This window comes from Moesziomyces antarcticus (assembly GCF_000747765.1).
Source record: "Moesziomyces antarcticus DNA, scaffold: scaffold_v10001, strain JCM 10317, whole genome shotgun sequence".
Taxonomy (NCBI): Eukaryota; Fungi; Basidiomycota; class Ustilaginomycetes; order Ustilaginales; family Ustilaginaceae; genus Moesziomyces; species Moesziomyces antarcticus.
The window spans coordinates 1,263,623-1,276,749 of NW_014639009.1; the positions used below are offsets into that span (position 1 = coordinate 1,263,623).

Here is a 13,127-nt window from a genome sequence, read left to right on the forward strand (position 1 = left end):
TGTCCAACTGGAGCGTCCCCTACCTCGAGAGGCTGCTCGCCAAGGCCAAGACGGTGCCCGCGGCCAACCAGGTGGAGCTGCACCCGTTCCTGCCGCAGCACGAGCTGGTCAAGTTCTGCCAGTCCAAGGGCATCCTCATGCAGGCCTACTCGCCGCTCGGATCGTCCGGTGGTCCGGTGCTGCAGGACGAGCTGGTGCAGTCGATCGCCAAGGCGCACAGCGCCGACCCTGCGCAGGTGGTCGTCTCGTGGGCCGCCCAGAGGGGCGTGGTGGCGCTGCCCAAGAGCGTCACCCCGAGCCGCATCGAGACTAACCACAAGCTCATCACGCTCACCGACGACGAGATGCTCAAGCTCAACGAGCTCCACCAGCAGGAGGGCAAGTCGATCCGACTTGTCAGCCCCAACGTAAGTATCCGCTTGGTCGAGTCGTTCCGAAGATTGCTCGAGCGCATCGTACTGATCTCCTCTCCCTTTCTCCATGTCTCGCCTTGCAGTGGGGTGTCGACCTCGAATGGTAAGCCCGTCGAATCATATCTATTCGAGCCGCCCAGGTCGCATCAGCAACCAAAACCCAGCATTGTCAGCCATTGATGGAGAGCGAGCGTCCGTGCACTGAAAGTATGATAGCAGAAGAGTGTTGAGATGGATGTCGTCCAGTTGGAAGACCTGCACGGTGGAGCCGAAAGTGGCTCTCTGTCGGGCGCTGTGACTTTAGAAGGCAGTGCGGTGTTGCGGCCCATGTGGAGGTGTGACTGCAGAAAAGGCGCGCATTTTTCTCCAACGAGTGCAGCCGAACTGAGCCTCCCGCAGACGGCAGCCCTGGCCGAAATTTGGCTGACCGCGCCCACTCACCACTGACCACCGAGATGAAAAAGCAGCTCGTCTCGACACTCTTCCGTGGCAGCACGGCGAGCCATTGGATCGGATCCAGCCCGACGTGGCGATGGACTGTACTGTTTCCTACCTGGCTCTCGTCACATCAGGCTATATAACTCAGTCTGTGTGCAATCCAGCTACCTGCAAGAAGAGCAGCCGTGAATGGCAGATTGTGCGAATCGCGGTAGGGAAAAAAGAAGGCGGCAAGGCAGCTCAAATTGTTCACTGGCCAAGGCGAGTGAGCCGCCGCGTTTTTCGGCGCTCGACTCAGCGGCTTCCACTGCGCGCTCTCACACGCCGTGCATTTCCATCACGAATCTCGCTCTCACCTTCCAATCCATCGCCCAACCGGCTTCCGCTCATTCTCCCGCATCAGACACGTCCGCGCTTCAGCGTCAACGTCGGCATCGACACAGCACGCGCGCTTTTCTCCCGCACCGATCCGCGCAACCTGCCTTCTCCACGCACAAGCTCAGCTCTTGCCGGTTGGCGAGCGGATCTCGGCCTCGGATTCAGGGTCCACTCGCTCGTACGTCCGCAGCCGCATCCTTCTCGTCGAGCTTGTCATCCACCCTCCCGTCCACCTTCGCACCTCCATCACCTCCACCACCCACACACGCCGACATCGATACGCACCGCCACTCGCGACACACCACACACTCCAACAGCCTTCGTCGCACCACCACACCTCGGCCATGTCAACTCCTCCCACGCGATCCTTTCATCACGCTGCTTGATTCGACGCACCACCACCTGAACACCCATTCCGCTGGCTACGTCGCTCTCACAGATGCCGAATCATGGTCACTGACAGAGTTGGCACCTCGCGCCTCGAACGCCGCGCCTTGGAAGACGTTCACGGCGTCGGCGGATCCGCATCGAGCCAATCCCGAGACACACATGCGCGCCAAAAGGTCCCCACCAAGATCAACATTCCGCAGCACGGAAGCACAAAGCGCGACGATGACGACGACTACATCCCCTCTCGCTCCGGCTCCGGCTCCTCCAAGCGTGCGCGTCCGGCCAAAAAGCCCACCTTTCCGACCCACAACTACTCCTATCACGACAACCTAGATAGCGACGGAACAGAGACTGCCATACGTACAGGCTCAGTTGCCGACCGCCGACAGCAAGCCCAGTCATCCCGCTCGCCGCGCAGTCACCACTTGCACAGCCCAAATGACAACCGAGCCGCTCTTCACAAAAACCCCTCACACACCTACAGGGGCAAGGCAAAGGCTCGCGATCTCGCACCCGCCCGGCGCTCCGCCACCCGCTCGAAGAAGCACGCCGACAACGATCCCGTCGTCATAGACGACTCGGACGACGATGAACCCGTGCTGACTTCCCCGCGCCATGTCCCGCTGGCCGACGACACATACATCGCCCCCGCCCTCCAGACCAAAGACAGGAAAAGGAACGGAGCCACGACAATCTCGCCCGCGGCTCCAAACAAGTTCTATTTCCGCAACGACCAGCGTCCAGATGGTCCGATCCCGCTCGAAACCTCAGACGAGCCACGCCGGTCGATCCATTCGTCATCGCATAGCATGCCGATAGCGCAGCCTGGCAGCTCGAATCCACGCCCGGCTGGCACCATCGCCTCACGCATGAAACCAAAGAATCCATCCCCAGAGGCCTCGTCGCAATCGTCGCATCGTCTCTCAAATGGCTCCGCAGCTCATGCACCGGCGTCCAGTCGTCAGCACGCCAGTTCGGGCGAGCGTGCTTTTGCCAGCGACACATCACCTGCTTCCAAACGCAGGCGCACAGATAAGCTCCGCAACTTGGCTGACAGCAGTCACGACGACCCCTCAAGGTCCGGTCCGCACGAAGTCAGCCTGAACACCATCGTTGTGTCGGATATTTGGAAATCCGAGGACGGCGAACATCCCACGGCGAGGTTCTTGAATTACAACTTTCATCTCGTGCCAGCTCCCGGCTCCTCCCTTTCGATCCAGTACACCGATGTTGTCCGCGTCGAAGCTAGCAACGACGACGACGTGCTCGAGCACGGCATCCTCTCCATCACCCTCCGCAAGGGCTCAGATAGCGTGCGACGTTTGCTCAAATTCTTTCCTGCCTTCGATCCGCAGGCCTCTCAGGAAGCGTCCGATATCCACCTGATCGCAGAAGGCGAGCGCGCCAACGTGGAAGCGCTCAAAGCCGCGGCGATCTTGATGCGTCGGGCGATCGGTGACGAATGCAAGTTCAACTACTTGCGGCAACAGAACTCCATCACCAAGATCCGCGCGGTCACAGACGTAAAGGCCAAACCGTGGCCCAAGCCCACATCTTTGTCGCCCGTCGAAGCATCCATTCAAGCCAAGCAGCAAAAGACCACCCGCACCGCCATCAGGCCCGGCGAAGGCCGCCGCCCTGATGTCGACACAACCAACGCTTCCAGCTACGGCGGCCACCTCAGTCCACCGCAACCGCGCAAGAAGACCTTCGACATCCAGGCCGAGTCTCCAAAGTCCAAGGCGAGAGCCACGTTCGACGTTGACATGCGCGACGCTTCGTCACCATCGCCCGACCCCGAGCTGCCCATCTCGATGCGCAAGGGCAAGCGCGCCACTTACGCCAAAACCAGAGTCCAGACGCGGTCGGCGAGCCATGCTGCCTCGCACGAGCCCATGCTGCAGTATCCATACGAGGGGATCGGTGCCGTCACACTGCTGCGCTCCGACTATGACCGCCTCTACGACGGTCAACTGCTCAACGACACCGTGATCGAGTTCGGGCTCAAGGTGCTGTTCGAGCACATCTGTGCCAGAAATCCGGAGCTCGCCAACAGCATGTACATGTTCAACACGTTCTTCTTCAACAAGCTCCTCACCGAAGGCACCGTCGAGACCGCGTATCGCAAGCTGCGCAAGTGGACGTCCAAGGTGGACCTCTTTTCGAAAAAGTACATTGTTGTCCCCATCAACGAGAACTACCACTGGTACTTGGCGCTCATCGTCAACCCCGGTCACATGTTGACCGTGCACGGCACGAACGGCGATCGCGATCACGAGATCGGCAGCGATGAAGAGAAGGAGCAAGTAGCTTCCGCCTTGAACACGTTTCCCAAAGCTTCCACACGCTTGTCTCCGGACGGCGAATGGACTCAGTTGGATGTCCCCGCAAAGCCACGGCAGGACGAGGAGGCTCCGCTGAGCGAGTTCGAAGTCTCGACGCCTCCGCTGCCGTCGCTGGTCATTCCCACGCCAAACAGGGACGCTCGCGTGGACACAGTGCCATCTCCCATGGATCTCGACGCAGATTCGCGCGCCAGCACGCCGTCGAAGGGTGCATCGCCCAGTGTTGATCTCAGCCAGACCTTTCTCATCATCTTCGACAGCCTGGAGGGCGAGCACAAGAACGTGGACAAGAAGCTCTACGAGTATTTGTGGCGGGAGGCGCTGGACAAGAAGCGAATCTCGCCGGCCCTCTTCCAGAAGCTGGCAGAAGAGCATGCGGCCAGGGCCAAGCGGAGCGCTGCGAGGAACAGAAGGCCGCTGACACGTGCGCAGCAACAAGCGCACCAGGAAGCGGGCATGGAGAGAGCTGCTGTAGATGTCGACGCTGCCAGCCCCTCCGCCGACACGACCGAGAGTCCGACGCGCAAGATCCAGGTTCTGGATACGCGACAGCCAGCCGAGGCCGAAGCGGATCGGCCGACGGACGAGGAGCTGGCCAAGTGTCTACCGAAGCTCCAGTACATCCTTGCCGACGTGCCGATCCAGCCCAACTTCTGCGACTGCGGCATCTACATGCTGCACTACTTTGACCGATTCTTCCGCGAGCCCGAGCGGCTGCTCACGATGATGCTCGAGAATCGCGGGCCGCGCACACTCACTGGCAAGGTGAGCGCCTCGACGCGCAACAAGCAGAAGCGAGAGCAGAAGCACATCATCGAGGCCGAGTGGCAGGCGGGCGAGGTGAGCGGCAAGCGACAGTATTGGCGCAACAAGGCCGACGAGCTCTCGGAGCTGTGGAAGGAGCACGAGCTGCAGAAGCAGCAGCTGGCCGATGCGGTCAAGCAGGACGGCACGGCAGACGACGAGGATATGGATGTGGAGGCCAGCACACCACCGCCGCACAAAGACCCCGAGCTTGGCGCGCAGACGGATGCGGTAGGGGAGGCGACGGCCTCTGCGCCTCAGGCGGAGCGAGGCGTCACCGATGCGGAAGTGTCGCAAGAGCCTGCGGGCGAAGCAACGGCAGCGCAAGACGGAGCGCGTCCGAATGGCGAAACGGCGCTGGGCGGCACGGCGTTGGGCAACACAACGCTTGGACTCGGACTGAGCCAGGCCGGACTGGGCCTCGAGGAATCCCTCGAGCAAGTGCTCAGCGGCCGCGATTCCAACGAGATCGACCAGATTCTACAAGCGGCGACAGAGGGCGCCAAGGGCGACGTGGCGTTGGAGACGGCGTCAAACGAGCCAGCAGACGCGGTGCCTCCAAGCGGGGCGGCTGTCAAATCGCCACCGCTGCTGTACGAGCCGTTTAGGCCGTCGTCGGACGAGCCTGAAGCATCCCCCGAAGCAGCTGGAGCGGCCGAGTCTGCGCAGATTAGCCCGCAGCAGAGCACGCCGGTGCGGTTTGGAATGGGGTTCATGGACTCGTTGCCGACGGCGCAGTCGTGGCAGGATGTGTCGCCATCGCTGGAACGCACGCACCATGCCATCGACCGCACTAGTCGCGACACGGACGACACAGATGCGGGGTCGAGCGCCAGCACGCCCATCGGCGAAGTGGGTCCGCCGTCGATATCGTCGTCCGTTGCTGTTGTTGACCAGATCTAGCCCACGCACGGCACGCACGCATGCACTGTCTCACACCACAATCAAGGGAGTCATTTTTTGCAAACGAGTCTATTCAGCGCGAACGGAGTGACAGGCGAGAGTTTGAGAGAAAGTCGGGGGGGAGGGGGTTTAGGGTTCGTCGTCGGTGATAAAGACCTTGACGACGCCTCTTCCGTTTGCGTCTTTTCCGTTTGCGAGGGTTTGGAAAGCGGTAGCGGACTGGGCGAGGGGGTAGGTGTGGGAGACCAAGTTTTCGATACCGCCCATCTTCCTTGCGCTTCCTTTGCCCTCGATGGAGTTGGAGGGGGTGGCTTGTGCGTGGAGGCCACCTCCTTGGGCGCGGAGGGTTCCACCTGCAAGGAGGGCGAGGGCGGTGGGGTAGGTGTTTGCGTATCGGAAGACGCCGACGATATCCACTTCGCGCAGACTTGCTGAGCCGATGGGAAGCGTTTGGATGGGGTTCCCCATGCCGATGAGGACCATCTTTCCGCCGGCCTTGGTGGCGAAGATGCCCGTCTGGACGCAGGCGGGCACACCGGTGCATTCGAACACCACGTCGAATCCGTCACTGCGCAAATCCAGCGGTGCCGGCTGCACGGCGTACTCGGTGGTGGAGGGCTGTGGGGTCGAGAGGGAAGAGAGCAGGGTTTGGGCAGAGGTCGAGGCGGAAGAGATCGCGGCTTTGTCTTCGGCTGTCCTACGAGCACGTGCATCCAACTCTTCAGTCGATCCATTCGACTCGGTAGGAGGTGCACGGGGGAGGAGGTAGGTTGCATCCGCCCACCCATTTGCAGCCGCAAACTCCAGTCGACCCGCATCGATATCGACCGCAGCAACGAATCCAGCACCCGAAGCTTTGGCAGCCGCACAAGCCAACAAACCCACCGCACCCGCACCATACACAAGTACGCTTTGACCCGGCTGCAACTGGCTCCTACGGATGCCCTGAAGAACCACGGAGAGCGGCTCGCAGAGTGCGGCGCTGGTGAGCGAGACATTGGCAGGCAGCTTGTGCACCAGCCACGAGGGCCAGTTCATGTACTTCTGCAGCGTCCCGTCCAGGTGCGGAAACGTCTTGGCCGACGACGCAAAGCGCATCTGCTTGCACAGATTGTACCTTCCATCGCGACACTTGCCACACGAGCCACAGAATCGCCCCGCCTCAATCGCAACCCTATCGCCCACCGCCAGCCCCGTCGCGGCGGCGACGTCAGGACCAAGTGCGACGATCTCGCCTGCCGATTCGTGGCCCAGACACATGGGGTGCTGCAGCGCAAAGTCGCCGTTGCGTCCGTGCAGGTAGTAGTGCAGGTCCGATCCGCACAGGCCGGTGGCGCGAATGCGCACCTGCACCTCGTCGCCCGAGGGCGCCACATAGGCTCGCTCTTCAATGCGCAGGTCCTTGGCACCGTGCAGCACGGCGGACGTGTTGGGCCCGAAGGAGGAGGTGCCGTTCATCTCGCTGGTGCCGTTGAGCTTGGTGGCGGGCGCAGACACGGGCGCTGCTTCGGTCACGGCGACAGGAGCCATGGCGGATATGTGCGTTGCGGGGGATGTTTTAGACGGAGGCGATCAGACGGCAGAGCGGTGAAGCAGGGATAGCGCACACCGTAGGTAGGAGGAGAGGATATGATGTGGGAGGTAGGAAGGAAAGCAGGTCAGCGTCGATAATATGGACGATGCAAGCCGTAGCAGGCGTCGAAGCCAAAGGTGACAGCGTGGGGAAGGTGCAAGCCCAACAGGACCGCGGGGGAACGGGTGGACGGGCTAGCGGTCGCGTCGGACCGAGCGGCGTACGGACGCGGCCGGCTACTCACATTTTGGCGAACTGAACGAAAGGCTGTTTGCGAACCGGAAGGCTGGTCCGACTGTTTGAGCTTGCGGGAGAGCGAAACGAGATGATGGGCTGGAGCGAGGGTGCAAGGCGAAATGGCCGTTGCGAGTTGGCTCAACGTGGGGCGACAGACGACACCCACAGCATTGTGGGAGGCGGGCGGAGGCTGCTGCTCCTGCTGCTGCTGCTGCTTGCTTTCCCCACGCGGCTTTGCAGCTGCTCTACACTACTCGGCGTGTGCCTGGGTCCAAAGCCTAAAGACCTTCGGCGGAGCGCCGGTGCGGTCAATTCGCGGCCTCCAGTCCGCTGCTCCGCGCCACTTCGAATCCGCCGGACCGCTCTTCCGGACCTGGATGCGAACGTGGCCGTCTCCGGCGACCCTGACGCTCAGCCTTCCGCCTTAACAGAAACAAAATTTGGAATACAGGAAGTAGATCAAGATTGTACTTTGCCGATCTCCCCGATTTGACTTTCGATTCCACGTCGATACGCACCCTCCAGCCGAGCCAAAAAGCAGGCCGCTACACGCTATGCTTGGCGCAGTGTGACATGTCACAAAGCGCCTCGGCTTTGGCCAGCCTCGTCTCGAGTCTTGCTCTCCGTCTGCACTTGTGTATCTCGTAGGCTGCGATGCGAGCACCTCGTCGTCCCGGACTTCATGCGATCATGTCTACTTTGTTCATCTTGCGTTCGCTTGCCGCTCGTAGATCCTGCAAAAACTAGGAAGTGACCCTGTCCGGCCGGTGGTGGCATCGGATGCCCTGCCCAGCCCTGCCCTTCCCCACAAGCTTGATTCACATCTGAGCATCGGCCAGCAATAGCAAGATGCTCCGCTGCACGGGCAGGAACACTCTGAGATCCGTTCAACTTCTCCGTTCCGTTCCTGAACATGGACCCCATTGTGCCGTCCCGCTCTCCGTGCTTGGGCACAGATCCCAGACGTGCGCGCTAACTTGTACATCCAACGCGAACCGTCATGCATGGCTGCTCCCCTGAGCGCGGCGCTGAAACCGAGCGCCACCTTCTTTCACCTCATATAGGGCCTTGAGCTAGACCCTGTTGAGCAGTTTCCCTTTTCTCCAAAGCTTTGTGTCTATCGTCCCGTCGTGTTACTCCTACCCGCTATCCGTTCTTCTCCGTCCACATCGCCATCGCCGCCGACAGCCTTTGATAGGTTGCTTCGATCGATCAACTGTATTCTTATCGCCTTGACTTCCGACGTGGATCGCCACCTTTCTCCCACCTGCCGAGCTTATCCTGATTAACCTCCCGCTCTCTCTCACCAACAGCTCGCCGGTCGAGCTTCATCCTGCATCGCCCCGCCAACTCAGCTTCCTGTACAACATCCGCCGATCGCAACATCCGCCGAGCGTTCATTCACCCGTCGGAATCCCACCAGTCAGCAGAACTACACCCGTCTTCACCACGCACCTTCCCCCAACCCACCTTGCGGCTCCGACTTGCGGATACAGATCGACAGAGAACCGCTCGTGTATAAAGGCAATCCTTGGATAGATCGACATCAACACTCACTCGCATTCCCCTCCTCTGCTCAGAACAGGCAGCAAGATCATACATACAATCTAGACGAACAAGATGCTGCACTTCCTCAAGCTCGCCCCGACCATTTCGGTCGCCCTGCTCGTGCTGCAGCAGCAGATGCAGCCCAACGGCGGCGGTCGAGTCCTTGCGAGGCCGGTACATGGAAATACGGGCAGTGAGGCTTTTCCTGTGCTTGCTACGAGCCCTCGCTCGACCGGACCCGCGGCCGAGAAGGACAGCTCTTCGAGCGCTGACCCGCCCGCGGTACTCAAAGCTCTCGACGCCATGTCTGGGTCGCAGCCACAGACGGGTCAGAGCGCCACTCCCTACATGGCCATCAATCACGGTGAAGGAGGCATGATCAAGCCAGGTCAATCGTCCGACGGCACGGTGAGCAAGTCCTCCACCCAGTCTGGTGCGTCGAAGCAGAACGGCGCTCAATCGCCGCAGACCCACAGTCAGGGTGGCAAGAGCAGCGATGCGGCCAAAGCGGCGATGAAGACGTTGCAGCAGCCACGCACGCGCTTCTGTGCCCAAGCGGCCAACACGAACCGCACCGTGGATGCCATTTCGCAGAACCTGGTGTCTGCCGAACGCAAGCGGCTCGCCAAGATCCGCAAGCAGCGTCAGGCCAAGTCGACAGGTCACAACGCCACCGATGCACGCTCCCTGACCGATGCAAAGCTGCTCGCCGAGCAGAGCAAGACGGTGGACGTCGTCTGGCATGTGATTTACTCTGGCAACTCCGGCAACCTGTCCGATGCCATGATTGCCGACCAGATCCAGACGCTCAACGACGACTACAAGGCGTACGGGTTTGCGTTTGAGCTCAACGCCACCAACCGCGTCGAAAACGCCAGCTGGTACCGAAACATCATGCCCGACGGATCGCTGCAGGACCAGATGAAGGCCCAACTCAGACGGGGAGACGCAAAGACGCTCAACCTCTACAGCGTTGATTTCAACAATGGCCTGCTGGGCTACAGCTCGTTCCCATGGAACATCGAGGATCTCACCAACGATGGCGTCGTGTTTCAGTACTCGACTGTACCCGGTGGGAGCGAGACGGGGTACAATTTGGGAAAGACCGCAACGCACGAGGTCGGACATTGGCTGGGGCTGTACCATGTCTTCCAGGGCGGATGCGTTGCGCCGGGTGACTTCGTCGATGATACTCCGCCCCAGAGCGTTGCGACGAGCGGATGCCCCGCGGGACAGGACAGCTGCTCCGGCGGAGGCCCCGACTCGATCCACAAGTGAGTGCAATACTGCATCACCGTGCTCGTAACGACTGCTGACCTCTGAACACCTTCTGACCCTTTTCGTGCTGTCGCTTCCGATAGCTACATGGAGTAAGTTCCGCCGTGGGTTCGCTTGACGTGGATCAGACTCACTGACCCTTTCGCGTCTCTCCACCTTGGTCGCAACAGCTACTCGAGCGATGCCTGCCTGACTGAATTCACCGAGGGCCAGGCGGTGCGCATGGCGGCGCTCAGCGGCGAATACCGTTCGCTCTAGACATCCTCGCCACCCGCATCCAACAACTCGCAACACCAATCAAACCCGCATTTGCTTTCGTCCATTTGACACGTGTGTGTGTGGGATTACGAATCTGAGCCTTGTGCCGTGCTGATGCGAATGCCTAGTGCGTCGGAGATCTCGTCGTGGGGCAGGCCACACTCGCGCAGGCGTTGCACGAGCTCACCCAGCGATTCGAGGACCTGGCATCCCGTGCGCACCTTGCCCGCCTCGGTGTTGTCGGGGTGATCCCGCGCCAGGGCGCACGAAAGAAGCGCTTGTTCGAGCGGTGAAAGCTTCGTTCCGTCACCGGGTGAGGTTGCGTGCCAAGTCCAGGTTTCGTTGACACGAAGCTGTATGGCGTGCCATTGAAGCGCTTTGACACGGCGAACCATTTGCGCTACCGCTGTAGCTTCGCCTTCGAAGCAGAGGTAGCCGGGGTAGCCTGTGCGGACGATGCCCCAGATGCGCAGCTCGGGACACCAGTTGTTGAAGTCCTTGAGCTTGGAAGGTGCCTTGAGATGGTGCGACCAGAACAGCGCACGTGCCATCTGGATCGAAGTGGCCGAGTCGGACTCCTTGGTGTGCAGGACAGATTCGAGGCCCTGCTCGCGCCCGCCTGATTCGGCGCTTGGTGCGAGATCGGCAGAGGCTACTTGCTCCTGAGCCGTTGTGAGCAAGTCGAACAGAAAGAGCGATTCCACGCCGTCGTCGTCCCATGCACGCGTGCGACCGACAAGCGCCTCCTTGATCGTCGCTACACCCTGGCTCGAGATAGTGGGCGCCGACATGTCCACTCCCGCCTCGATGGGCGACCCATCCAGCCCACCATGCCGAGACAGCAGCGCGAACGACAGCGCCACGTCCGGCGTCACCTGAATCTTGCCAGCCATGCCTGCGATCGCAGACGCTGCTTCCTCAGCGGAAACCGAGCTCGGATCTTGTACGAAGCGCGACCAAGCCTGCTCCTCGCCGGCGCTGACGCCCTGCCAGCTCCATTGATCGGCGGACGCGGACTGGATCACCATGTCCAGATCCTGCGCCACATCCTCGAGGCTTGCATACCGCAGCGTCAGGAGTGGCGACGATGCCATCCCAGTGCCGCTATGTCCAATGCAAGCGCACCACGATCGGTGAGTGACAGTGTGTCGTCGCAAGATGCGGCGCTTGTCAGACGGCCTTCGGCTCGGATTCGCAACGACACCTCCACTCACGACTCTGCGACAGGGAGTCGATGTGGGCAAAGCGGCGCAACTATATATGTGCAATTTGCTGTCGAAAAGATATCTAAGGCACTCTGCCCGAGTGGTTAAGGGGTAAGTCTCGAATTATATTATTCGACCGTCCTACAGGACGGGTTAACTTATAGGCTCTGCCTGCGTCGGTTCAAATCCGACGGGTGTCGACAAATCTGGATTTCTTTTTGCTTTTTTTCCAGCTTTTTTTGCGGGATGAGGCGGCAGGCTTCATTTTTTGGCGTGTTATTTTCTGCTTTTTGTATTGAAGCCGATGACAGTTGATGATGGGCTGATGAAGAGGGAACGGACCCCAAAACGAGGCAATTGACGCCGGGGAGGGCCGTGTCCCGGATGAACAAGACGGGCTGCGCACGATCGATGGCAACCGCTGGGAGCTGAGACCCGACCTGAAATCGTGCTCCGACATTTGCGTTGCGGGTTTGCGGTTTCGCGGATTTGCGAGATTTGGCGATCTGTGCGCAAAGGACTGGACCCTTGGGCACGAATTCAGGAAAACAAAAGGCCGCCGCATCTTCTTTTCGTTGAAAGGAAAGAGTGGAGAATGGAGAGGCAAATGCATGGTTGCAATCTCGCTGCAGAGGGCTGCATGACACCTGCATGCGCGTGTCATCGGAGCGGTGGGCGGGTGCGGCGGCGATGCGGGCGCGCGACGCACGTCGAGCTCGCAAGAACACCCATGCGCCTTCGATCGAATCCGCTTTGCACCTCTCGCCGCCTCGCGCCCTCTTGACAATGACGATCGATTCAATTTTAGGCTCTCGACACCTGGTGAAAGAGGCTAAATGGCTTCGCGAAAGCGAGCATGCAGCGGCGAGCGCCGGGAAAGGTGGTGGCAACCCGCGGTTGGGCGAGGCAGAGGTGGACTCTGGCTGAGCTTGTGGATGCATCGGGCTGGATTGCGAGGATTGCAAGCGGCGATCGCCAGAGGATCGACAGAACGTGGCCACTCTGCCTTGCTCGAGCATCGCCCTTGCCCATCGTCGAATCGAGGATGAACACTGTCGAGAGTGGCGCACGTTTGCAAGCATAAGCCTTGCAGGCTGGGCCGATGAGCCTCTTTCCATGAGTCGCGCGCCATATCAGCTCTGTCGGATGGTGGCCGCGACGGTCGGTGAGGTCCGATCGACGTGCCTCGAGTGCGAACCTTTCTTTTTTTTTTAAAAAAAAATATTATTTTTCATGGCAAGACCCTGGGAAACGGCGGAAGCGGCTTGTCAATTGCGAATTTGTCTCAGAGCGCACGTCGCCCCGACTGTCACTCTGCGCCTGCGGCTCTGGAGCAGTGTGGTTGGGTGGAATGGGA

General features: G+C 60.4%; 4 protein-coding genes and 1 non-coding gene across 5 annotated transcripts, besides 3 other annotated features; 3 read left to right on the forward strand and 2 right to left on the reverse strand.

Annotated features, from left to right (window-relative positions):
• Positions 1-407: part of a sequence feature (In-frame stop codon was detected at splice-junction site;~glycerol dehydrogenase) that runs on past the window's edge.
• Positions 408-496: 89 nt separating this feature from the next.
• Positions 497-516: a sequence feature (In-frame stop codon was detected at splice-junction site;~glycerol dehydrogenase).
• A 738-nt stretch (positions 517-1,254) lies between these two features.
• Positions 1,255-1,615: a sequence feature (In-frame stop codon was detected at splice-junction site;~glycerol dehydrogenase).
• A 63-nt stretch (positions 1,616-1,678) lies between these two features.
• Positions 1,679-5,671, forward strand: PAN0_001c0451 (uncharacterized protein; the record flags this gene model as incomplete). Its single annotated transcript, XM_014804067.1, has 1 exon — positions 1,679-5,671. One exon carries the CDS (start codon positions 1,679-1,681, stop codon positions 5,669-5,671), a length of 3,993 nt encoding a protein of 1,330 aa, XP_014659553.1.
• Positions 5,672-5,800: 129 nt separating this feature from the next.
• PAN0_001d0452 (GroES-like protein) lies at positions 5,801-7,201 on the reverse strand (the record flags this gene model as incomplete). Its single annotated transcript, XM_014804068.1, has 1 exon — positions 5,801-7,201. One exon carries the CDS (start codon positions 7,199-7,201, stop codon positions 5,801-5,803), a length of 1,401 nt encoding a protein of 466 aa, XP_014659554.1.
• A 1,900-nt stretch (positions 7,202-9,101) lies between these two features.
• On the forward strand, positions 9,102-10,565 carry PAN0_001c0453 (metalloprotease; the record flags this gene model as incomplete). The annotated part of the gene is made up of 3 exons (XM_014804069.1): positions 9,102-10,303; positions 10,391-10,399; positions 10,478-10,565. 3 exons carry the CDS (start codon positions 9,102-9,104, stop codon positions 10,563-10,565), a joined length of 1,299 nt encoding a protein of 432 aa, XP_014659555.1.
• Positions 10,566-10,651: 86 nt separating this feature from the next.
• Positions 10,652-12,888, reverse strand: PAN0_001d0454 (uncharacterized protein; the record flags this gene model as incomplete). The annotated part of the gene is made up of 2 exons (XM_014804070.1): positions 10,652-11,669; positions 12,113-12,888. The coding sequence occupies 2 exons, from the start codon at positions 12,886-12,888 to the stop codon at positions 10,652-10,654; spliced, it is 1,794 nt and encodes a 597-aa protein (XP_014659556.1).
• Positions 11,857-11,970, forward strand: PAN0_t001c0006. The gene is made up of 2 exons: positions 11,857-11,893; positions 11,926-11,970. It is a non-coding gene; the product is annotated as a tRNA-Ser (tRNA).
• Positions 12,889-13,127: the final 239 nt, after the last annotated feature.